The 27,322-nt window shown below is 40.0% G+C and overlaps 1 protein-coding gene across 6 annotated transcripts in view; it reads left to right on the top strand.

The window, feature by feature from the left end:
• The window catches only part of iqsec1b (IQ motif and Sec7 domain ArfGEF 1b), a 209,329-nt gene that overhangs the window by 35,621 nt on the left and 146,386 nt on the right, over positions 1–27,322 (top strand). For 3 of the 6 annotated variants that reach the window (XM_037101006.1, XM_037101004.1, XM_037101014.1), the window contains exon 2: positions 17,464–17,493. The exons of the other annotated variants lie outside the window; for them this stretch is intronic. In XM_037101006.1, coding sequence (XP_036956901.1) covers positions 17,464–17,493 — 30 coding nt within the window. The remainder of the gene's footprint in view (positions 1–17,463; positions 17,494–27,322) is intronic. 6 annotated transcript variants of the gene reach the window in all.

Genomic DNA, 27,322 nt, shown 5'->3' with positions numbered 1-27,322 from the left:
TCTCCCTTGCGAGGCTGTGAGATGGTGAGGCTGTGACTGCAACGGTTTAGAGAAGGCTAGGATTTGAGCAAATGTTTTGGTCTGAGGTGCACAGATTTGTAATGATTTGCAGATATTTGGTTCCATTTGTCCAGGGTTTATGATATCCATCTCTGGAATTTCTGCTACCCCAGGGCTGTAGTTTAACAAAATGGTTCCTCTGCCATTTGTCAGAGGTTAAGATCACATTTATCATGAGATTTATCATAAGTCAGGGACACTTGTTTCTGTAAAAAAATCCGTTTTCTGTCATTTATCCGTGCTGTGAGTACCACAGAACAAGATCAAACTACCTCCACTGTGTTTGTTGGGTGACATAAATCTCACAGTTAAAAACAATATCTTAAACCTGAGCAAGTAAAACCAAAACCTCCTGCACTGCTTTATACTCGGGGATACCTGAAATGTTGCTGTGTCGGCTCCTAAATTATGGAATGATCTGCCTCTGCACGTTAAACAGGCCTCTTCTTTGTTGGTTTTTAAATCACTTCTTCAGACCCGCCTTTTCTCCGTGGCCTTTGACACCTAGCAAGAGGTCGACTTTATCTACTTGATTTTATGTCTTATTTTGATTGCTTTTATTGCATGGCTATCATTTTTACTCATGTTTTATGTCTTTTAATTTATTGTTGTATTTTATATGTAATTTTGCGCTTCGTGTGAGCTGTCATGTCTTTTATTTACGATGTTTTATTTATTCTTCTGTACAGCACTTTGGTCAACTTTGGTTATTTTAAAGTGCTTAAGAAATAGGTAGTAATAAATAAGTTGGATTGGACTGGAAATGGGTCTCATGGGCAAAAGCTGGGCCGACATAAGGCTTCATTTGTCCAGTTTCCATAACAACACAACGAGAGCAAAAAAGGAATTATGTCCTCTGAGACAGTAATTATAAAATGTATCATTTACTGAATAGAAAATGTTTGCTATAAAAGTAATGTTATGTATATAGGGTTGGGCATTGTCTGGTGAATTGGAACATTGTGATTGACAATGACAAAGTTGTTTATGTATTTGAGGCAGCATGCCTCCTCAGTGTTGTCGTAAGGCAGCAGTTGTGGACTAGCTCACCTGTGCCTGTGCCTCATCTCCACACCACTTGTCTGTAACTTAGCTTTATTCAGCCTCATATGCATAGAACAACATTGGCCGACTAGCCAAGCTACGAAAACTGTGTAAAAAAAAACCCAAAAAAAACCCCGGCATGATTAAGAGAAACAGCGGCCGAAACACTACTGCTACAAATTGTGGTGTCTTGGATTTGCCTAACTGAGCTGATTTAATAAGAAAATGATAAACATGACATGGGAGATGTAATGTCAGCAGCAACACACTCTGATCATTTCCCCTCCCCACATATCACAAACCACAACTACTGCCCTCCGACAACTCTGAGGGGACACGCCATTTAATTGTGCTCTCTGGTGGGGAGCCTTTTAAATCACAATGTTACGATGGTCAGGGGTTTGTAGTGCAAGGCTGGCGGCCATTGGCTCATCCTTAGTAAATACTTATTCATTGTCCAACATCAGGCCAGCTGACTGTCCAAACACTGCTGGATGATCGTGTCACTGTGATATTTTTTGGGACAGCTGCCGCAGACACCCAGTGTCACAGCAAATGGCTTTCATCAGTGGGCCATAGGCTCAATCATCCATTAAGTAACAGTTAACTAATGTGTCAGAGATCATTTCCCTTAGCTGCAACTAACCATTTAATGCTCCTTATAACCTTGTGAAGTTGAATCCATGTGTTCTCCAAGTAAGACATCAGAAATGCACAAGGATGTTAAATAAGCGTTACCTGGCCATAATTAACCATTTATTATTATCCTTTGTGAAAACATGTGCTTTACGTAATACTTTGATAAGTGCATTTATTTTTAACATGTAGCATGCGGTCTTCATCTTTTTGAATTTGGAACGAATCATGAAATTTTTAATAGAAGTGGGATTGCTTTCATAAATATTACTGTTAAATGGTTAATTTTGGTGGACGCTTTTTCTAGACTGACACGTTTTCAGATTCACGGTAACTGTCACATTCTGTTGCACATCTGGAAAGAAAAACAACATTACAAATATCGGCTGATAATGATCAATCTCCGGTCAATCGGAGCACCCTTATTATCAGCTCAAAGTCACTTAATCCTAATTGAAACAGCAGCCAAACATTTGGCGGAGGATTTTCACAGTTTTACACAGGACGCACGCAAGTGTACCATTTTACTTAATACACTAAAATAGGTCCACTATTAATTTTGGCCCTCCCAGGAAGAATGTTTTGGCACCCCTGTTCTAGAAGTAAGTGAGCTTTTTTTTTTTGTTAAAGACAAATGTAAAACCAAGTCAAATATAAATTGCAAACAGTAAATCAAAGTCAATTTAAAGCAAAATAGTTGAACATTTTCAAAAAATGTACCCTTTTGTGACTTTTACCGTGATGTCCTTGAATGCAGATCTGATTCTCTCCGCAGTTTGTCACATGCTGAGGTCATATGCCAGCAAATCAATAGAAATCCACTTGACATTAGAGGAGGCTGCTGCGCGCTGGTGTCTCCGTTTTGTGGCAGCTGCCTTCATATCAGGGAGACACTCTGGTTTATTGTTGTGTTGTCTCATTGGTTTTTAACCATGCCAGAAGGAAATAATGCTATTCTACCAATCTGATGCAAATATATCCTGATTTGTCTCAATTGCTAGACTGCCTTTCGCTTGCATCTCACTCAGCAATTTAGAAGTCAGAAGTATCTGAGCTCTGACTATACATACACAGAGAGCTGGTACTAATGGGGCCAATCAGGCTTGCAGGAGTGCACGTGAAGTGGTCTCTACTTGACACGGGAGAATCAGAGTGCATGAGTCATTCACTGTGTATACATATTTGTCTGGCCCAGACCCACAAAGTTCAGCTTGAGTACAGCCACTAAATGCAATTTTCTCTACAGCTCTGGTTTGCGCTCCCTCACCTCCTCTTAGGCCCACACATACACACACCTACACTACGTTCTGGCAGATTGCCTATATTGCTGTTTGGTTGTCTACTCACAGGAGAAATGATAGTATCTTCAAACAAGACTAAGAGCTCATTTATTCCATCATGCAGATAGCGCATTGAGGCCAGTGTGAGAATATTGTGCATAACCTGCCAACAAATATGCTATTTACTTCTGCTGTGCATCAGTCTTCCTCCCCCAGCATTCATTGTCTCTCACAAGTAATTTATTTTCAGTTAATTTCATGAGTCATTTTGGAAACGCACAAAAGAACTAATCATTTTTTATGGTCAAGAATCTGGCATGTCTCCTCACTTTAGAATAGATTTGTTGAATGTTGATGATTCCCAGTATTGTTTATAGAAAGCCTGTGGACTGTATTTATATCATCTGAAAGATAAGCACTGAAATTCAATTATGTTGTGTGTGTGTGTGTGTGTGTGTGTGTATCCAGGGTATGTGTCTGTTTGTGTATGCACAGTGCTGTATGTATAAGTGCCATCTCCTGTATTTTCTGAAGTGTCATACATAGACTATATGAGAAACGTAAATGCATTCTCTATAGAATATGAGCACAATACAGGGACTGATGGCACCACTGAAATCCTGTTTGCAGGCTCCTCCACCTCGAGAAAGTGCTCCATCCACAGCAATTAGCAGTTGTTTGTAAGTGGAAAACCAGTGAGGGAACATGTCCTTGTACCAACTAATGGTTGATCGGAGGGTTTTTATAGCAATCTACTTTCCCTGATAATGGCAGTTGAAAAGCTAGTGAAAATAGATGTATCAAAACAAGTCACAAGCAACTTTGTTTTTCAGGTTCATTAGTTAAAGGTGCAATATTAAGGGTGGGAATCACAGGGTACCTCACGATACGATACAGGATACATTGCTTACGATACTGATAATATCATGATGCAGTGATTTTGTGCAAATCAGTATATTGCAAGACAATCATATAACGATACATCATGATAACTGATCAGTACAAAATGCCCCTGAAAGCATAAAGTGCAGGATTTCTCCATTTATTCACTGCAATGTTGTGTCAGTCTCACAGAATTTGAAACAAACTGAGATGAAACATTGACCAAAAAGTGCATCAAGTCTTGGCATAGTGCGTCTTTTACAAACACACTGACTGTAACTTGTCATTATCCACATGTGCCATCACATAAACTGGCAAAAGTCTGGACTGTTAGAAAACAGCACAGTTTTGCGGTAGATCAAGTTTTTCAGTCTGTAAATTAAATTTACAGAATTATGAAAGAACCATGAAAACAAATAAGTGGAAGAATATACACATTTCTTTATAAAATGAAAAGATGTGCATGCAAACTTACACATTTTATGCTTGTACTTTATAGAAGCTAAACAAACTTGTCTTTATGTCAACCGTGGCATGTTCTAGTGCTAAAACCCTTTAAAGCATGACATGCTTGTTTTTGTGTCTATATCTGGACACATTCAACAGCTTATCAACTTTTTTTATATATAAACCTGAAACCTGGATTTCAGCTTGCTTTGCATGAACCTGAGAACATTGCAGTGCTTTGAAGTAACCTCTGTTATGTAAAACTATTTACAGCAGCTCATCAGCATGCTCAGAGGTGAGTGCATCTCTCTGAGTGGGGATTTGCACAAGTATTGGTCTTGTGCGTCCCCCTTTTTTGTAGCGCATAGGAGTGCATTTCCCACATGTTACAAAGAAAATGTGCAGCGATTGTCATGTAGCACTTTGTGGCCAGTGAAGTCCATCCATTGTAGGTGAGCAGAGTTCTTTCTAAATGGACGTTTGGCAGTGAAATTGGCCGGGAAATCTGTGAGAGTGCCTTATTTTCTATTAGGATATTGGTATCCTATTAAAAAAATGCCAGCTTATTGATGCTCGTATCGCATGAGGAAGGACAAAGAAATACTGCCGTATCTGTATTTTGTCCCACCCCTATGCAAAATGTCCACTTTTTTGTTTGAAACCTTCAATTTCAATTAAAATTACAAACAGAAAGTGAGGACACCACAATTTTGAGATTTTGTCTATGTATCTGTGTATTATGTTGCAGAGACATCTTCTGAGGTTAGCAAGCTAACCAGCTAGCCGTGCATCTGAAAACCAAGCTCCAGTGCTAGCGGTGTAAACACCAACATTTCTCTGTTGGTCCGTATGACTTACTGAGCTTACAAGTGAACAGTAACAGCAGTCATGGATGGATAATCAGCAGCAGTTAGCAGTTACTCTGATGATATGCTGACCCTATTTGTTTGGTATATGAATTCACCAGGTGTCAGTTCTTCCATATGGCACCTTCAAAATGCCAGATGAGTGCCTAAACTACTGTAGGCTAAATTTAAAAAAAAGATGTAGGGAATATCATTCATGTTTAATACTGTAAGTAATTTAGAACCACTAGTACTTAAGTATGTTATCATTACTAGTACAAAAGCAAATATAAGATGACTCTACAGTATGATGATATAATTACACTAATCACATTTGGCTGAGACGCTATTCATTCGTTTTGCCTTTTCTCTGGAAGAAGGGAACGGTTAGCCTAGCACCAGTGGCTGCATACAATGCTCTGGGGCCTTCATTTGTCAACAGTGTATACACACAGATGTGTGTCTAATGGGTTCACACCAGCATTCCCTCGCAAAGTGTGTATAGAATAGGTAACCTGCAAAAAGAAAGCATTGCAAGTGTCACGGCATGCTTTTAACACTCTCAACATGCACATATGTTCTGTATTTTCTTTGATTTCTAATTACTCAATGTGTAAATGTGTCTCATTATAAACAGATGAGCCTATTTGGTGTTGAAATCTATGTAAGATGTCTGTGCACGGTATTTGGAAAATGCAACAAACGTCAAAGTGCATTTATCTGTTTGGTTGAAGGCACATAGTGGCATTTTTAGACTTAAGACTTTTATTTATCCCACATCGGGGAAATTTACTTGTCACAATAGCAGGTAGACAGCCATACAATAAGTACAGGACTTAGAATACTAAAAATAAAAGAAAGAAAAAAAGATTTGAATAAGAGAGAAAAGATAAAATATAGATACATTATATGTACAGGAGGCAAGAATATGCATTATATACATTTAAATAAAGTGTCAGAGTATTGCCTTGTTAAGGTTGGATGCATAAATAAATAGTGTTTAAATACTAGTTTGAAAATAAACAGACTCAGTGTATGAGTAGTATCTGAGTAGGTATCCGTCCCAAAACATGTATTGACCAGAATATTGGACTTGGAAGAAACTAAAAGCCATTCCTGTGTACATACAGCTTCTGTCCACCCTGGGGTTTTTGGCCACCTGCTTGTTCCAGCATTGCAAATGCTAATGACCCAGAAGGTGCACAAGCTACACATGGTGGTGTAGCACATGTGGGATTTATCAACCATGAATTCATACCAGTATGTTTGATCAGTGTGTGCACATTTGATAAATACTTTTTTTGTACTGATGCACTTTCCATGTTGTATTTGTAAGACAGAATTTAGAATCTTTTCTGCACGTGTTGATAAATGAGGGCCCAGAAGACCACCTTGCAAGTATAGCCACAGGGTTGACACACCCTCCAGCTCTGAACAAAACCAGGTGTGTTCTGATTCTACTGTTGTCTGGCAAAAGGTAGAATGTATTATAGAATGAACACTGTATTGTCATTTTATGAAAAGAACACAAGGAAAGAACACCAGGAAACTGCAGCAATTCTAATGAACATACAAACTATATCCATAGAGAAATAGCTTCTCGCCAGTAGACAAACAAAATAATTTCCCAGTCTGCGATCAATAACGTAATTCTATTCTATTCTATTCCATTCAAAATGAACAGTTGTTTGGGAAGTGAATGGATAAATAAATAGATACATAATTGACCAAGCAAATAATAATAAATATCCAATAAACAGATTCCTAATAAACAGTTAGAGAGTGGTGAATGAATGAATGAAGTATACAGAAGTACCCACTGCTGTACCAACAGACATCAACACACCACCAGGAACTGTTACTTTTCTGACACTTCTGTATGGTAAGCCTATAGAATTCAACTGAAATTGTGTTATGCAATCTTGTACTGTATAATGACAACTGAATTATTCTTTAATCTTTAATCTCTAAGGTAGGCTTACCAGTTACTCACAGGAGAAAATAAATTCAGAAGATATTACATGCAGATATGACAACTTTGGAGTTAGTGAAAGGCCTACTCCTCCTGTTTGGTGGAAGCTAGCAGGACCAGTCTCTCCAGTGAGCACACAGAAATGGAATATATCAACCCTCGAGCCAAATCCTAGGACAGCAAACAAGCAGCCCTCCAAAATGTAAAATTAACAGAGCATTACTGGGATTAGGAGCAAAATGTAATTACTTAAATTCAAATTGTAATTATTCAATTACTGAATAAAGTAATCACATAACTGTAATACATTTCTAAGTGATGTGTTGCTGCCTGACACTTTCATTGACTCCTATTGCAGACCAGCAGGAATCACATCAGCACGAACCGGTCTGTTGGGTAGAGTCCAGGGCTGCTGCAGAAAGCTCACTCTCCCATCATGCTTTTCTCCCTTGGCTGTGATGCATTTCCTTGGAGATGAAAAGGTTAATTCCATTACCCTATTTGGTTAAACAACTGCAGCTATAATTGACACAAGAACAAGGAGGAGAATGAAAACTTGGCTCAAGACAACCTGCTATAAACTATACAGTGGCCAGTGGAAGCTTCATCTTTTCCACCCAGTGGGACTCGCACGGACAAGAGCAACAGCACTTTAACAGAAATTGAATATGAGAGAAATCACGTTCATTGGCTTTTCAGACTTTTTGAAGCTGAACTTCGTCCTCCAAGTCCCAGGTTTAAGCACACAAGAAACTGAGATGGCTATTGAAACTTAGAGAGGCACTTCATTGCTTATACCTTCGACCTTTTAAAAAGCTTTGAAATGGCAATTTGAAATTTGTAATGGGAATTGTAATCTGTTTTTAAAACGTGTCAAGGCATGAAGGTTTCCTATAACCTCTGTATTGTGATATGATTCAATTTGGTTGCAGTGGGTTTCTTGAGGTCATGTAATAAAATCCACTTATTGCCAAGCTCATATCATTTAATTGGTTTGGCTGCAGCCTCCTGCGGGTTACTGAAAGAATGCCTGGATTGCGTTTGGCCACACAGATTTCCAGGATTCCTGCCATTTTCTTTGCAGCTACTGGGAATTCTGCATATTTGCTCCAAGTTTGTGACACTGCCTGCTGGGCCCAGATCAAGTCAGGCAATACTGTATTTAGTTTTTTGGTTTGAGTTCTGGCTTATTGTACCCTGAAATCGACAGAAAATAGACCATAGGTAATTTTCACCCGTATGAAGTGCCTTTTCAGAAGGAAGGTTATGGTGCTGTGGAAACGTGCTTGTGTGATGCATAATTCCCTGCAGCCCCATTTATCTGTGATTATTAAAACTTTATACTTGATTGAAAAACTCTGTGGGTCTAGAAAATGTTAATTACACTAATCCTTGCTTTGATTGGACTGACAGCTGCTGGAACCCAGTTGATTGCCAGTGAGGCACATTTGCTGTAATATACTGGAACTGCAGCTTTTCTACAAGCAGACATTTTATTCCTCATAAGGTTTTTTTTTCTTTTGGTTCATTAGGACTGGATGTATTGATTTGTGAGTTGAAGTACAGGGCAGGGATTTTTTAAGTCATTGTGGAACAATCTCTTCAGTGATTTAGCCTTTATCTGCTCAGTATTTTTCATATGGAAGTGTAAGAAATATTTTCTTGTGATTAGTGTTCATTCAAGTTCCTAGTTTCCAGTCCTGGGTCAAGAAAAAAAAATATGAAAGCATCACAGGAGACAACTTCGAAGATCTGATGTGGATTTTAGTACAGCTTCAGTCTTATGTTGTGTGTTTGTTGTTTTGAATATCATTCTCAATGGTAATAAAGCTACGTTTTCTCACCAAGCTAATCACTAAGATCTAGCAATGAACTTACATTGTAACTAACAAGTAGTTAGACAGTTATTCTCATACACAAAAATATGATATGCTTGTGGACTTAAATTACTGTAGCAAATTAAGTTTAGAGATTTCTATCAGTGTAGTACCCAAGATTGGTTGTGATCTCAAGACTAGATTTTGAAGGTCTTGGTCTTGTCTCATTGAAACATTTTACTCAGTCTTGTTAGGAGGGTCACGGGTGTGGTGGAATCGAAGATGTTATACATGTGCTTTTATTTTGAAGGACATGTTTGAGACGGAAACAGGGAGTTGGGGAGGGGTTCCTTGTTGTGGTTCCTGCTGAATAAATAGAGGTAACCTGAAAGTCTCGTATGTTGGTATTATTATGGGAAAACGGGACAGAAGGCTCTGGAATTTATTTAGAGATCAGTCAAGAACACATCTTGAAGTGTATCAGAGTGGTTAATAAAGATGGATAAGTTAATATTTGCACTGTCAAGTTTGTCAGAATTAAAAAAAAAAGATAAAAAATACATCATCAACAGACGTTATGTCAAAGATGTCCATGCACTGTGTTGCAGAGATGTCTACTGAGGTTAACCTAGCCCCATCCTGTTCTGTATCATGAGATCACTTTGCACTGGGGTGAGGCGATTGTCTGATAGCCCCTGTAGTTTCAGCTGGGAGATACTATTTATGCCATCTTTAAGCTTAATAACTGACTAAAACCAACTCTTATTATTCATGAAATTCAATTCTCTGACTTATGGTTTTTACTTAATAAATAGAAATAAATACAGCCATTTCCCCTCTGAATTCAAGTTTCTCATACCAAAAATAAGACAATATTTCACACTACATTCGCACTCCACATTAATAAAACACACTACAGAGTAAGATGTAAAAGTATTCAAACTCTACATGTTTTCACTGTCTGCTGATGTCACTCTCTGTTGCCATCCCCATAGTCGTAGTCGTGATCAGAGCTGCTGTCTTCAAACTGACTTCTTTCGTTCTTGGGCTGTTTTCATGCCCAGTTCGGTATCCATTCGTGTTCACTCAGGCGAAAAAATCCAGTTGAGCTTTGCCCCGTTAAAGTGGTGACTCCCCCTGTGTTCCGAGGTGCCCTTTCAGGCAAACTCTAGGGCCAATGGCTCCATGGCAAACTGAGTCATGAGCTTACTAGCTAAAGGTAACCAGCCAAGGACAGCTAGCAAAGAGCGTTGAGAGTTGTCAGTTACTCCAATGATATGTTACTCACTATGTTTGAGGCACCTTTGAATTCTGGCCATATTTTACAATTTTCACCTTTAAAGCTGCGGTCTGCGATGTTGTTCAGAAACACATTTTGTTATACTGGGTGAAATGGCCCTGCTACCCTGAGAGTAGTCAATACATTATGTATTCAGAAAAAGGAATGAAAATAATCAGACCTCTGTGGCAGCTGCAGGACTGAGAAAAAGCTGACCAATCGATGCTTTTCGGTCCGAATAGCACGGATTGGTCAGATGCTCTGATTGGTCAGATGCCTTCTTGTCTCGTTCTGCCTGCGCCCCCCTCTGTCCCTCCCTCCTCCGCGCCTGCACGTTACGTTTCACTGATGCCGGAAATATTCAGCACACTCCTCTGCAGAAATATGGAGTTGCAGGAGAAGACGTTCATGTGGTTACAATGGCAGAGAAAATACAGCCAGTGTTACTTGTAACAGCTCAACCCGCTAAAAAGGCAAAGAAAAGAAAGCCTGAGGCAGAAACGGCTGCTACGAAAAAGGCTCTGGCTAAAGAAAGAAGTCAGACCCGAGTCAACATCGGTGCAGCGTTTTAGTGGTGGAGACAACTGGGGCATATGAAGGGCCTGAAAAGTGACGCAGAGGTCGCTCTCTTTCTGTTGGACAGGTAATTATTTGTTTTTTTTTTCGGGGGGATTTGTTATTTTCATGAAATGTGTAAGGTTTGCCAACTTTGCAACGTTTGTAGCTCGTATTAGCCCAATGCTAACGTTAGCATTGTTGTTTTTAGCCATGAGAATGGCTAATGAGTCGGCCCAGTTTCCACTGGATACGGGTCCGCTGCGTTGCGGCTCCGATCCAGTTTTGCTCCGCCTTCCGGCAGTCCCCACTGGTTGTGGTTTGAGTCCGCCACAGCGCAGTAAAGTAGACAGCTGGCCTCACGGCGTGTGCTGGTGTCAACACGGAGTGTCTTATTTTAAAAAGTAACCAGATGTTTTTTTGTTATTTCGCTTTAAGCTGGCTTTATACCTCCGGATCCGGACAAAATTCGTCTGTCAGTACCAAACGTTCTCTCTGATATTGGCCTACATACCTCCGTCCGGTTTCAGCGTTTTTATGGACGTAACGCAGCTTATCCTCTATAGGGCGGTGTCGTGTCATAAATGACAGAGCCGTTGACACGGTTGCTGTTTGTCACGATGACCCGGCACTGTGTAAAAATACCCTCTCACCAACTCACATTTCTTCTCCTCCAAATTTTGCTCGATTTTTTAATGTCCAGTGTTGTACTCTCGTCTTCTTCTTCTTTGAATTTCCGGCAACTACTCTCTTATTCATCGATTTTTGCAATGGAGTGACTTCTGACTCTATACTGCCGCCCCGATTTCCAGTGGTATTGCTCCATTTCGTCCGGAGCACTCCAGATCCGTATGCACAGAGGCAACGTATCCTCTGGTGGATGCAACGATCTCCGGATACTGATGAGAGGGTCCTTATACGTTTTTACTGTAGGATATAAATGGACCTTAACTTCCTGTCTGCTCCGTACTAAATTGCTTCGTGCTCCAGCATCTCCTTCTCCCGGCTGAGTCCCACTGTCAGATGCGTGTTCAAGTTTGTGGGCGCATGGCTTTGGACGGAGCACTGACGGGATGGGGAGGAGGGGGGTGGAACTAAGAGGAGGTGCCACTTTCAAATCTTGCTAGCTGGCTTGCTAGCTGTCCAGGATTGTATAGACCCTAGCTTTAAGAGTGTGTCCCCTCGGAGTTTGTGGTGACCAAACCAGAGCCAGTAGGTGGTTGATATACATGTAGGTGGTTGATATGCATTTGTCTGGTGACCAGAAAGTTAACTCACAATTCCGTTGTTCCATGCTTGCTGTTTCATATGTCAGCCTTGTGTTCATAGCTTCCCCCACAGCACCTGATCATATCGATACATCTAAAAAAAAACAAACACTCAACTAATGCAGCTTTAAGCCATGTCTGTATTTACATATACCTTGTGTGCTTGTCTTTAGCATTAGTATTCTGTTGCTGTTCAGCCCCTTTATACAGTTTAAAACACAGAGACTCAAGTTGACAGCTTATTTATTAACAGCTAACATATACTTACTGCATTACTATACCATATCAAACAACTCTAGAACTGTTTAATTAGCTCCCATTAAAAAACATCTGCTGGGGCAACATGGCTTGATCCCTCATTTTCCCTTCAGTTACTCAGGCGTTGTGGGCGTTGTCTGTCACATCCTGTGCTTTCATGCTCTCTCACAGTTGCCCTGTTTAATGCTCCCTCTCTCAGTTTGAACAAAAAGGGCCATACGATGAGGATCCATGCATTACGGAGGAGGATACTGCAGGAATGTTCCTGTTGACTACACTGGTGATTTGTGCTCAGGAGAAGTGGGCCCACTAAGTGTATTTCCTGTTTAGTCATGTAACCAGAAGGGCAGTTACAGGTACCCCAAAAGGGATTTAGTAAGAATTAGCTCATAAATAATACTCTTTGATGGTGGTGACCCTTGCACTTTGAAGGGTTGGCTCACCCGAATAACAAAAAAAACCAAAACAATATTCTCACTCAACTTTTGTAGTACAAGTACCGGTTTTTGGTTTTATTTTTCCTATATTTTGTCTGTAGATTTTGGCCTCCACCCTCTAACCGAGCCAATGAATACATGCCATTCCTGTGACTAAAACACTGAAAATGTACAAGAAAAAATGCAACAACCTCTGTTTTCGAAGGAGTTCTTGTTACTCTTCACTGAAGAAGAAATTGGATGAAAACTCTGACGTTCTTTAAATAGATACATTAAACAACATAAATGTCATTTTTCTATTATATTTTCCACATGGTCATCAATCATCAAGGGTTTGACTGGAGCTCTTTTAAATTCATCACCTTGTCATTGGATACATTTTCTTAGATGAGGTCAGTCTACACACATTTTTTGCATGGGTCAAGTCTTGTGAACTTTTTTTTTGACAAACTTGAGTGTTTCGCCAATGACTTTTGGGGGAACAGAGAACATGTAAAAATCGAGGAAAGATACCATATTTTCCCTGTTGTGTCCCGCATTTATACACACCAACCATCCTCTGCTAGAATATAAACTGCTTAACAAGAGACTTGACTCGGAGTCTCTTGTAGGCACAAATACAGCTTCTGAATGAATAGTGTTAACTTTTTGTCTGGTTAGCAACTGAGCTAGCTTGCTTACTTGGTGAACTATTGTGGCAGGGAAGTGCTAGCATGCTCTTGGTGTTTTGGCATGTTCCAGGCTAGCAAGCCAACTGTTGTATTAAGGGTTAGTTCACCAACTCCAATGTATGTCAGCAAGGCCTGGATGCAGACCCTGTGTCTTTAAGCTTACAGCAGAAAATCTTTTACAAGATTAATTTCCCTGTGCTACTTTCTGATCGGATCAAACACAGATGTACTGTTTCAGGAAAGATTTGTTGCTGTTTGAATTCTACTTTTTTCAGTGCTTTGAGGGGTTCATTTATAGTCAGTATGTTTGGATTGAGGAAAATTTCAAAAACTCTACAGACATCAAATCTGTGTGACTGTATCGCTGCAGGGGTAGGTGAAACAACTGGTGTTTTCAGCCTTAATAGATGTCAGGAAACTGTTAGTATGTAAAGATATGTAGGGGTGTATTGCTATTTGTTTAAGTACTTCAATTCAAGTGCCTGAATGGGAATATTTATTCCAAACTTGTCCTTTAAGGGGCAGTAATTGGCCTCCATATTTATCACCGTGAACCTCGTGCAAAGCCTGTCACGGGACGCGGTGGTAGGTGACAACAGAGAGCATGACTGCAGCAGGTAGGCTGATTGTTTATTCCAGCTGCTGCAGTACACTTTAACTTTTGTCCTGATTGTTCTGCTGTTAATGTTTTTACCACTGAAAATGTCAGGGCAGAAAGTCTGTAATTGACTCTGTGCGCAAAGCCTGGACGTGTCACGTTTTAAATGAGTAAGATAATAGTTTGTCTCAAGTCCTTGACGCAGGTGCTGGTGCTGTAACTCTTAGTTATTTGTTCTGAGTGTGTTGAGTGAAATGTGGCTGCTCGGCCATCGGACACAGAGTGAATGATGTGACATGATGATACTGTACTTGCCTATGAGTTACACAGATAGAGCTGTTTAGCTTTGCTGATGAAAAGATGCCAACTTTTATGCCATATAACTAAGTAGTTTCAGCAACTCATCACTTTAATATTTTCACATTAGGATTATGCAAACAGTGAACATTGTATTTCATCCCTTGGAGCAAGTAATGGACAAGGTGTACATCCACTCGTTGCCTAATGCATGTACATCAGGTGTTTGCTTTGGTCTAACATGCTGTTGCTGAAATGCGAGGGCTTAATTTGGCATTTGGGACCCTCAGAATAGCTAGCACTAGTGCAAGCATTGCTAAAAGTCCCCATATGAAGCCATACACTCAATTACATGTCAATGATGTTATCACACAGTCAATCTAAGTGGTTGGGTCGGCTGCAGTGAGGAATCACTGTAAGTTTTATAAAAGGTTCATGGAGAAACAGTCCACCTTCATCTTAAGGGACTCCATATATTTCAATTAAAAAAAAAAAAATCTACTTAGTAAAATGCAATCCAGTTATTATACGGATACATTCATAATCATACAGCAGTTCTCTCGAGACAACAGAATGTACAGTAACTAGGTTAAGCACTGTGGTCTTCACTCACTGATGGCCTAATGCATCTGGAGCTGCCGCCATCGCTGCCCAGCACTGATAACCCTGGCTCAGCATTTCAGTCTTAATGTGGCCGGTTACTGGATGCAATTTCTGGGGAAGGCTCAGCTATCTCACATATCTCACATCCTCGCATGATATCATCAACTGGGTTTTATCTGTGCAACAGGTCCTTGTTACTATTTCATCTTTGCCAGTTGTCAGTTAGTTTAAACGGGATAGTCATGTTCCTGTTGCCGCTGTTGCTGCCGATACAGTCCAACACTTCCAGTCAGAGCCCTTCCCTTGGCAGTCCTATTGATGCCATTGATTTTTTTTTGACAAAGGTCTCATACTGACAGCTTGTGATTTCCTGACAACGCCGTCTTGTTGTCAGTCAGTTCTTGGTTACCTTTCTGCTTCTGCCCCCCCTCCCTCAAAGCAGTTCCCTCACTGTGCTCGCTCTGTGTGTCACCCAAAAACATTAGCGAGTAGGTAGAACATTTGAAGTTAGCCGTGTCTCATCAAAGCAGCTTTGTACAGACGGGGTACCATAATGCCATTAGTAAAGGATTTGTTAGACTTGGGTAGCTTTGTCTGGAAAAACACAGCATGGATGAAGGTGTCAAAGCACTACCTCTGCAAGTCTTTTTCACCCACCTCTACGGACTGGAATCCAATACAGCTGATAGATCACGCTCATTTGTTGTGTATTGAGTACTGGGGGCCAAGAAGCTGACACTTTCCTGCTGAAGGGGAAGTGAGGAAAGACAAGAGCCCTGTTAGCTAGATGTGGTGGGTTATGAAAGACAATCTGGCTTTGATTGCCTTTGATTTTCTCAAATTAAATTGATGTAGGCCTGAGTGATATGGTTAAAAAAATGATATATACATGAATAAAAATAGTGTCATACTGAGAAGTTGTCCTGTCCTTTTTTATTCACAGTCCTCCCTGCCTGCAGTCATTTTCTCACGCTGGCGGTAATGACTCGTGCTTCTGTCTTTCTCGCAGTTGGTTTGTAAAACACTCAGCCAGCAATGGAGCTGGTGCAGTGGATTGAGAGCCATAGTTGCCCCGGTGGTCATGCTGACCACTTCGGCTGTCACACAGCTGCAGTTTCTCTGGGCTCATAGGCAGAGCAAATAGTCCGATTGCTCTACCGAATGAGCCCAGAGACACTCTTGCAGAAGAGGAGCTCCAAAGCGTGAGTGACACCAAGACAAGCAGCAGAAGACCGGGACAGAGGCCAAAGGGGTCATTGTGGGGGAGGGTTTGTAGGCCAATGCATCAGACCACAAGAAAAGCAGACAGTACCACAACCACTGTGTGACTTCACAGTTTTACAGACGGAGTAGAGCTGGTCTGCAGTGCAGTGGGATCCACGATAATGCCTCACTCCACACTCTTCTGTTGTTGTCAGTTACATGGCGGCAGCACACGTAGGATTTGTCTGTTAAATGATCGGCTGTTCATCTGTCACTCATAGCTCGCTCGGCTCGCTTTATGAGTGGGGACGTATTCTTATAGGCTTTCCATTAGTTTGCATGTAATGCACATTCTTGTAGCTATCGAACATTTTATCAAGCTTTTTTCTCTTTGGTATCGATGATGTGTCTCTTTCCCATACATATTGCTATCAATTTATCGACCAGGTGAAGTTGATGGACATCACAGACAGTTTGGCCGGGTTTCAGCTATACCCTTTCAAGAATGGAATTTTCCTTCATATTTCCTGTGGATGGAAAGGATCTGTTCCATTATGTGCTGTTTGCCTGTTACATGACATTCTTTAGAAACTGTGGTGACCCTCAGCCATGCGTGTGTCATTACAAACATGCCTGGCTACACATAAGCCCAAGGTTGAAGAACCAAATAGTTCATTTTGCTTCATTCAGTATTAAGTTGAGGCTTACATGCCAATTTCACATAGCACTTAGTGACAAAAATGCAGAAAAGGGCATCTGCCAACTTTTTAAACATTTTTGTATCAATCCTCTCAGATAGATTAGGATTAGAGGAAATAGTGCAGCTGAGGGAAACAGGTTTGGTTCTATATGGGTTAAAACAGCTGTGAGGTATCACAAGCATAATTTGACAGTGGCAAAGAACAGTTTAAAGTCAACCATAATTAAGGCTTGTTGTAAAGATGTGATTATAAAAGAAGTGTGTGTTGGAACTGGCGTGTTGAATTTCAGATGGCCTGCCTCTGATGGTCGGCTTTACTGTCTGTCGACCACTGGGATTTAACTGTCCTGGACCTGCTGATCTGGAAAAGCAAAGAAGGCAGGTTCAGTAGTTTAATCGGAAGCTTAGCTTTCGACTGAACTGCTGACAGTTATGTATCAGACAGTTATTTAGCCAAATGTAATTTTGTCCAGTTGATGTAGTTTCAAGTCTCATTTTGACCTGCTCAGAAGCCCAGCATGATTTTCACTTTGCCATGTCACTGGATTTAGGTTCCTACCATCCAGTTTTGGTTATCTACCCCTCCTGATTGATGTCTTTGTCATTTACAGATCTGAAAGTGAAAGTCCCAGAGGTGTCAGGTATGTGCTGCCCAAATTTCTGTATACGCGTCACCATTATTCCACCCATTGGCTTCTTTGAACCATCTGGACCTTTGCTGCATTGCATTCTTACCTGTCAGCTTCACCTTATACGCATAACAAAATTATTCGCCATCATGAGTTGCAAGATCGAACAGTGCTTCCTGCAGATGATACTCATCTTTGCTTGATAATTATTTTCTTCCAGGACTGTCAACCAGTCACAATATGCTGACTTTGAGCAGTCATGGATACATATCTCCTCTTCTTACCCCATATGCAACCCACAGGAGGAAGGGATAATTAGCCATTGCAGGAATGTATGAAGAGTTGTTAAATCCTAAAATTGGATCTTTTATACCATTAGCCGCCATTTCATTTTTGTAAGATCTTGTCTGTAAAGCAACATTATGTTATTATTCATACTTTTTTCTGAGAGCAACACAGCTCTCATAAATCCAAGTCACAGGTTTCTGTAAAATTATGTTATATAATTCAAATGTAGCGTGCTAACTACAAATAAAACTTGGCAAGCCATAATTCTATTGAAAATGTTTGACCAGGCATTGCATGCAACTCAAATCAACAAAGGTAACAAAAGTAAGAGCACGCCAAGCTAACATAACCTGAACCAGAGCTACAACATCTGGCTATAACATGCCAACTGCTAAACACCTGTAGAAATGGGCTAACTTGGCATACAATCAACAACTAGCAAGTGGACAGCTTTGCTAACACAGCCAAACATCAGCAACAAAAAGATGTAAAACAAGCCAGCTAATATTACTTACTATTCAACAGCAACAAGTCTACTGCAGGGGCAAAGTGGGAAAGACAGTGACACCATTTACCCAGTGACAAATCACTGTAACAGTATTATGATTTTAAGCTATTTTTATGAGGTAAAATAGTCACATAATATCAATTTAGATTAGTGTCATTAATAGATGTGCTGCACTGCTTATGGGTGAATAGACTGAAACACAGTATATCCAAAAGTATGCGCACACATCGACATGCCGACATCCATATGTGACATATGTGTATATACAGTATGTGATCATTTCAAGACCATGGGTAATAGCATGTTGGAATACGCAGGGAAGGCTAGAGGAACCTGCTCCTGTTTGTAGGCCCTTGGGTTTGGTCTGTAGCAAGTCATAGATTTATGTTTGTTGTGCTTTTATATCTAGATGAAAAATGTACTGCATTAATCATTGAGAATGTGGATAGCTGCATCTGTGACCATTTCCAGAGGAATTGTGTATAATGCATCTTGGGTAAATTTACACGTGGGTTTCATGTGTTTTTGTTTTGTGTAATTACAGTCCTATCATCCAGGTGTTAGTGCCAGGTGCAAAGGAAGTCTTTATAATGGATATGAATACTAAGATCAAAATCTCCAAAGCGACTTCAGTCTATCTTCATTTTCAGATATATACAGAAATCTGACAAAGCCTGAAATAGCTAACACAGTGGTATGGTGAGTGCTCCTGTCCACCTTGTGTAACAGGGGCACTGCACAGTGTCCTGAGACAAAGTGAGATGTCAGAGAAGAGATGAATTGAGGGCCATTCCTGGGACACACAGGATTTAGACACTGTGGACACCTTGTTCTTTAAAAGTCAATCACCAGGTTACACTACACGTTCATCACAGTGATAGATGCTTTAGTTGGACAGGGCTGTGGCTGTGTGCAGTTGCAGGTCAGACAGTACATAGAAATGGACTGACTGTGATAAAATAAAGGTGGAAAAACACCAGTTTGCCAACATACCAGCCAGATAGTACTATTAGGATACCTTTAATATGACCATTATTGAGTTTGATTGCATACCGTAGTATTGCTTTTGGATTTTCTTTTTATCCAGTTTATTATTTTTTGATTACTTTTCTAAAGGTTTTTATCCTGTACTTAGAGTAGGAGTTTCTTTATATTCCACTGTGTAATTATGTTATTATTTAAGGAACACTTCATGCAAAAAGGAAAATCATTATCATGAGTTATTATCTACTCACCCCCATGCCAAAATTCAGATTAAGTTTAGTTAGTCCACAAAACATTTCTCAAACTTCACAGCAACAGAGTAGTACAGAACAGGGTTGCAGAATTCTCCTAACAACTGAAGTAGATGGGGACTTTTTTTAAGTATAAAAAAAACTATCGAAAAAGAAAATTGCTCCATACATCTTATATAGCACATTGCAATCTCTCCGGAAGCCCCAAGAACCCAAATTGATTTAAGAAGATCTTATATACAATGTTTAAAAAGCAGAAATCTTCACTGCATTTGCTAAGCTCGATGTGATAGCACTCTTGAGTGGGTGCATGAGCTTGACCTCACGTTGAGGGTGCCGTGTTTCCCACAGAATCAGACTTTAATTGTGGTGGTGACTGTCCAGCTGGGGTGCCGTAGAGCATGTGCACTCAAGACTAACTTCCGGCTAACTTCCTGATTAGCGCCGAACTAACTTGGATAGTGATAAAATCTAATCGAGCGGCTCTTCTAGACTCTGCAAATTTTAATGGACAAATTATGACAGTAAAACAAGTCATTGTGCAGGGTTGTGAGGCTTTTATTAATGTTTTACAGACACGTCTTTCACAATGTTAGCTTTTGGGAAAAAGTCCCCAGTGCATCACATGATGATGTAATTACACAGTTTCGCCACGACTTTGTGGAGACTTGATCTTGACGATGAGGCCAGCCGTCTTCTTTGCAGAGGAAGTTATGGTCAAACCAACTGCAATAAATAGGCCTCCTCCTCTGTTTTCTGGGCGGACTACAAAACACACTGCCATCTACTGCATTGGAGCATATAACATCATAATATTCACTGACAGGTATGCTGTCTTGAGTGAGTGAGAATGGGATGCACAGCTCCAAAAATAGCAAATCAATATGTGGCTGCCAATGTTAATTTTGTAAGTTAATGTGTGGGAAACAGTGGGGTGTAAACCAAGCTCTAGACATGTTTTGTACACTCAGAAACTTCACCCGACTTTTCATCTATGTGGAGGTTAGCAGATCATGAATGAAATGTCATTTTGGGTGAACTGTTCCTTCATAATCTATCGATCATGGACACATTTGAAATGTGGGTAGGACAATCCTATGAGGGACTGGAGATTCGAGCATTAGTCATTAACTGGATTCTGCTTCCTTTTAATAATGTAGGTGGATTGACACTTATTTCTGGATAAACTAGCATGAGATAAATTATGTCTGAATTTGTAATTGAATCCAAATACAAATCACATATTTGAATGTCTAGAGTTATAGAGACTCATTTGATGACTCATTTAAAATAGTTTTGTGGCACCTGATATATACTGCCTTCTGGCTAAAATATATTTGCTAACATCTTAAATAGCAAAACACTTTAAATCAAGCTCATAAAACCAAAGAATTTAATGAAGCGTCTTAATACAAGTGGCAACCAATAATTTAGAAAAATTGCTGTGAAGCCTGTGCTATTAATTATGATCACCAAATTAGCCTTTAAGCAGGAAATAGTGAAAAATGTAGATCAACTTCTAAGAGCTGTTTTGAATTGACTTCTTTTGTCTGAACAAGAGTCCAAACCTAAAGATGTTATTTTTAAAGTGATATAAAACATCATAGAATATCAAATGCTAACACCATAGAATATGCAGCTCCATAAATAACTTGGAAGAATAACTGATTAGTTTAATTGTGTCACTGTATAAGTGATCAAAATGTTACATTCACCCAGCAGAGACTTGAGGCCTCGCGCATAAAGCATAATCCAGTGAAGATGCAGGCAGCATAAAACCACAGTGAAAGAAGATTTCATCTGCCTATGAAATGGGAAGGACTTATAGGATTGAATTGTTGACAGAATAAACTCTCTATTTTATCGGGTCAGGGATAAACTTCAAGGATATTGAAGCTGTGTTGCAGCCTTCAGTGCAATAACAGACAAAATTCAGACAAAACAGACAATTCACAGTGCACTCAGAAATGGAATTACATTAGCTCTTAACAGTAGCCCCACTTTGGCGCAGGACAGTAGTGTGTGGGATATTGAGGAGGGTGGGGGCACAGGGTGGGGTAGCTTATGGTAATCGCACCCAGCTCCAGGAAGATGACTGTTTGCTGCACTGTTCCACTTCATGTCTCCTCCGCTGACCCCTGTGTGAGACTGTGTCAGCAATGTCTTACTGAGAGCTCCTGGATGAGGCCATTTTTATTGTAGTGGTGTTTAGATTGAACTGTGGGACGGCATACTGATGACTCCAGCGTGGAAGTTGAAATTCTGTGTAAGTCACAAAAACACCTTCTGTCCACTGACTACAGACGTTAGCAAATTACAAAATTTACCAGACTGACACATTGGAGGCCCTGCAGGGTGCACCAATATACATATTGCATTCAAATATCGAGCAGCAGGTGGGTGGTGGTAATTTTCTTCCAGGTTTCTGGACTCTGCCAGCAAATTAGCAATAAACATAATCAGTCATTTTTTCCTGATCCAGCAGCAAGGGAGTGAGCTGACATTTTCAGTCAGAGCCATTTAAACCATTACAAGGAATGGACAATGTAAATCAAATACTTGTGCAAGAAAGGCTCTGCTCTTTTGTTGAGAATCTGAATAGCAACATGGATTCAATGAGTCCAGATCTATTTGAATGTATGAATAATATGGGAGGTGTGATGAGCCTTGAACCAGGCTAACTGATACCAATCAGGTAATGGAAGCGTGATATTTATAATTTAATGTAATTCATCATCATTTGTAGAGGGACTATGCAATATTAAACATAAATGCTGCCATTTGATGCATTGCACCAGAGTTAACTTAGAGCTAATTTACATCTGCAGTCCCTTGGCAGGTCATAATTAAAACGTCACATAGTTATAGAACATCACTGAAAGAAAAAAAAAAAAAAAAACTATGGCAAACATAGCGCAGTAACACTGATCAGTACACCGCAAGCATAAAATACACACACACACAAAATGTTATTCAAGTGAAACCCAGTGATCTGTGGTTACAGAACTGAGGGTCTTTCAGCAGATTTGTAAAGCTGCTGATTGAATTACAGTTCTTCATGTTGTCTGGCAGTGTTCCACTGAGTTGTGGCTTTCACAATAATAGCTGACTGCCCAAAATGACGGAATGGCACAGAACAATCTTTGTCGAAGATATTCTTGTGGACTCTGAGCGAATGCTAAAAAAAAAAGGACGCAACTGAGGTGGCCCCGAACCATAGAAAATTGTATACAATTTTGGAAATAGTTTAAACGATCATCACACAAGCGATCATCATGACATCCCAGTCCGCATTCAACTCACTACCACAGTCTGTGGCTGACCGTACAGATGGACTACCATTTTTTGTATTATTTATCTTTGTTCATTTGGAGCCAATGACATGGTTGGCTAGCTAGCCAGTCTTCTCGTTAAATATATTGTTGAATTATATTTGCTTTTTGTCAACCCTACATGATGCTATTGACTTTGAATTGTGCTAGCATATAATGTTGGCCTTCTGCCTGATAGCTGAGTGTTGCGAGCCGGCTCTAAAGCTGTGATAAAATGAGGGAGATGCAGCTGAAAGTGAACAAATGAACAATTTATGAATAAAATTACATCATTTTCAAGATGAAGGTGACAAAGGATAGAAAAGATAAACTGACATGTTTTATTAGTCAATTCAGTGATGTGAGCGCATGAGTGTGAAATTTAGTATGTGTGCGGAGGATGCTGGAAAACAAACATGCGCTGCTGGAGGAAGACGTGAATAGGAGAGCAGAGAGTGACACGGCCATGAGAGGTAGAGCTTTCATGGTGAGCCCACCAGGCGCAGGTGCTTCAACTATGGGTGGCTCTGCCTCCAAGACAGACTACCAGCTGCATGACAAAACAAATGGGGTGAATAACACGATGGTAAATAAGCAGGTGGAGGAGTCAAAGGATTCTATGAGCTGACTAGATTATGTCATGTTAAGTCTTTTCAAAAGTTCACCCCATTTTCTAGTAGTGAACATTTCTATTACGTATGAACCTTATAGGGTGGCAGTGTTTGCTTCAGCTCAGACCCTCAGGTGTTGCCAGGGAAACCATGTCTTTGTTTGTGGAAAAACTACATGCTGTGAATTAATGGTCTTTATTCCTTTGACAAGTGACCATGGTATAAGCAGGATTATGCCCTTTGAGGTGCCCACATTATCATAAATTAATGGACTGGATGAATGGATGAATTCCTGAAAATGGACACATCCTCAGGCATTATCCCTTACATATTTTATAGGGTGTCTTCTGGTAAGGTGCTGCTGATCAAATATATGCAAGCTTTTATACAAGGTAAATAGGATATTTGCCTTGCAATCGTCAATATATATGACTGAATGATTTTCCGTGGTTTGCATAGTATTATGAACCACTGTGCAGTGATTTTGTGTCTGTTAAGCCTCAAAACTATGCAACTTAAGACTTGTTGAAAACTAATGGATCATTTACTCAACTTAGATTCCTGGAAAATGGATTTTGGCACCTGTAGCATTATGATCCTTTCAATACTTCAACTGCGTTTAACCGAACCTCTCTCCAACACCTGTTTGTTGTAATTTCACTACACGGCGACAATTGTACCTTCCATCCATTTGCATACGTATGCCAAAACACATTCTGATTCATAAAACCTGGCTTACACCCAGCAATGCACAGTTTCCTTTTATGTATCCCAAATCAACTTGGAAATGTGTGCATATGGATCTGCCGCGTAGACTGCCATCTGCCAAGGAATCTGATGGTGAGACAGCTCTGAGGAAAAATGTATTTCAGGTTTGAGTTAGCTTACATTATTCACATTTTAAAAGGTGTTTATGTAACAGACGCAAGTACAACTGACGTTGTTGTTTTGAATGTTAATGCTTCCGTGAATCTGTGATTAATGTTTGATATGAAATGAAATACAGATGTATCATTATGCACAGCATAATGCCTCTCACATTTAATTTCTACAATATGCTTCAGTTTACCAGTCCAGTTTGTTTTTGTAGATCACAACTTTTGCGTGGGAAGTGGCGCAAGCCTCTTACAGGCTCCATTATGTGCATATGCAATGTTTATAAATGAGACCTTGGGTCTGTACAGCATGTTTTTTGTTGTGACATTCCTCAAAAAGACAAATAGCTGTACAACTTTTCTGTAATGCACTGTATTTAAAAGAGGCTCTTTATTCCTTCATTGTGCTGTTGACATTTTGCTGTTGCCCCCGTTCTTTCACATGAGGGTCTCCAAAACTCTGCTGCCTCTTCATGACATTTTAATGAGAGCCCCGAGACACAAACTCTAATTTTGTTTGTTGTCTTTGTTGGTAAGATAAAATGGCAACACTCCCTAATAATGCATGTGAATATGACCTGCAGTTAAATGGCATAGTATTCTAAAAACATCAACGTTTTTACATGCTCAGGTTTAGGAATGGCTTTATATTCAAAGTTGTCTTCAAGTTTTTCAGTGACTACAATTATGAATCATTCGTCTGCCTTTTAGTCTCAACTTGCTGCTCTTTAACTGCTTCACCACACTGTTGGAGAAGCATTTCCATCTTTTGTTAGCAGCAGACAGTAACATTCATCTTACCCAGTCAGCGTGATGGGGCTCATATCTTAGCTCTACAGAGCATTATAGCCTCTTTTAGCTCATTGTTTTGGAAACATGACTCTAGGTATATGTTGCTAATTGCTTTGTGTCAGCTTGATACATTGTGTCAGCTACATACAATGTGTCAGGTGATTTAAAGGAACAGTTCACCTGAAAATAAAAAAAAATAAAAATATGTCACCATGTACTCACCCTCATGCCAGTGGAATATATTGCAGTTGTATCCATAGAAGGTTCATCTTGTGAAGATGATCAAACCCCTACATAGAAACCCAGTATGATAAAATGTCAAACAACAAAGTGAATAAGTAGTATAGCTGTGCAAAGACAGTCAAGTTTTAAGAAATTATATATTTTAAACATTTACATTATGTATGCATTGGTTTAACCTTAGACAAGGGCACACATCCTGTGTGTATGTGTGTGTTTACTTGTGCAAATGTGTGCTTTTGCATATACAGTAGGCATGTTTAGAGGTTGTGTACACAAGGGCCTACAGAACATTCTCAGTCATTTATGTCAGATTTCTCCACCCCTGGCTCCACTGTTGAGCCCCTCAGGACCCTCTGTTGTTCCATGTGTGTCATTTAGCAGGAGAACAGGGCTGTCAGCAGGTTCACCCTTAACCCGTCCTTCTGCTGCTGGCCTCCTGCTGTCTCCTTATCCCATGGGTTAGATATGAACCAGGCTGATCATCCAATTTGAAACTGTTCCAGCTGTAATGTTTCAGCACTGGGAGAAGTGCAGTGTTTTGTATGCTGACATGGCATTCTAGGAGAGGGAGAATGCCAAGGTTAACTGGGCTGTGGTGGTGAGTGGCTGTGTGCCTTCACATGGTATGCACCAACACATCCAACTGAGAAAACGTCTCACGGCTAATGAAGAATAAAATGCCTTTAACTCTGCTCTGTTTCAGTGCAGTGTTAATCAGGGTGACAAAGTCAATACATAATTGAAACTTAAAGAGTCTCACTATAAAGACAAAGATCTTATTAGATTCCTGAGCTGCATACATTTGCATAGTAATAAGGAAACATTGATTTTTTTTTTGTGAAAGCTTTTAGATAGAGTTGATTTTAACATTCATGTGATGCATGAAACAAACACAGTATGTGAACTGTTTTTTAGTTCAGTAATTATTAACATTACTGTTAATTAACATTAACAAATAAAATTAACATAAGTAACAGGACAAGGAAACATTTATATTTAACATATCCGCAAACTGTTTACTGCTTATGCAGACTGTTCCAACTGCACAGACTGAAACATGTATAATATTCTGTAATATCCACTCCTATCCATTGAAAGTTAAGCATTTCTTTGCTCATGTTTATGATTATTAAAGCAACTGAAAGCTCATACTGTAGTTATGGTCAAGGAAATTATGTTTGGGGGATTGTTAAGCTTACTCTATCAGTTACGTTCACTAAGCCTAAAGGATGCCACACTTCCTAGGTTTAAAAAGAAAAAAAAAGATTATCGATTGCTGAATGTAATCAATACAATATTTATGCTTACTCCAGAAGCAAATTAGCAGTCAACAGACACATTTGGTGAGATAATGGCTTCACTTGGCATTTCACTTAAGCGAGACCTTGTGTAGTTCTTCGTTTGTTGCAAAAGTATTGCCCCGAGCTATTATGTACTTCAACCATCCATGAAACAAAAAAGGTGCAGCTCTGCAGACATGCTTGAAGAAAGAAAGTAGAATGAGCGTTTGAGGCTTTGCCACATACTGTTTTGTTCAGCATTCCCCTCCAGCATGTTAGCCTATCCTTCAGGAATTGTAGAGCCAGACAGGCCCACGTTCCTGATTATGCTTATGTGTTACAAGGCCTGTTTGTTTTTCTATTCCTTGATCTGTTCCTGGGGGATAAGGAGATATAGGGCATGAACGCACTCTGAAGCAGTTTGTTCAGCCTATCACCAGGCCTGCAGTGGTGATGGCGGCAGTGAACAGTGCAATGAAGTGGCCCAGTTGAACACAAAGCCCCCCCCGTAATACAGATCCCAGTCACTCTGCATTCAGAGGCATGATAAACTGTAATAATTAATCCTGAGGTAGCCTCCTGTTTTTAGACCTCATTACATGGAATGAGAGGGGCAGTGGGCTCCAGAGGCTTATCAGTATCTCTGTAGACTTTACTGATGTGATGCTGATGAGAGAAGTGAAAATGGAGGAATGATA

Source organism: Acanthopagrus latus, chromosome 6, assembly GCF_904848185.1.
Source record: "Acanthopagrus latus isolate v.2019 chromosome 6, fAcaLat1.1, whole genome shotgun sequence".
Classification (NCBI taxonomy): Eukaryota; Metazoa; Chordata; class Actinopteri; order Spariformes; family Sparidae; genus Acanthopagrus; species Acanthopagrus latus.
This window is presented reverse-complemented; position numbering and strand designations above follow the sequence as displayed.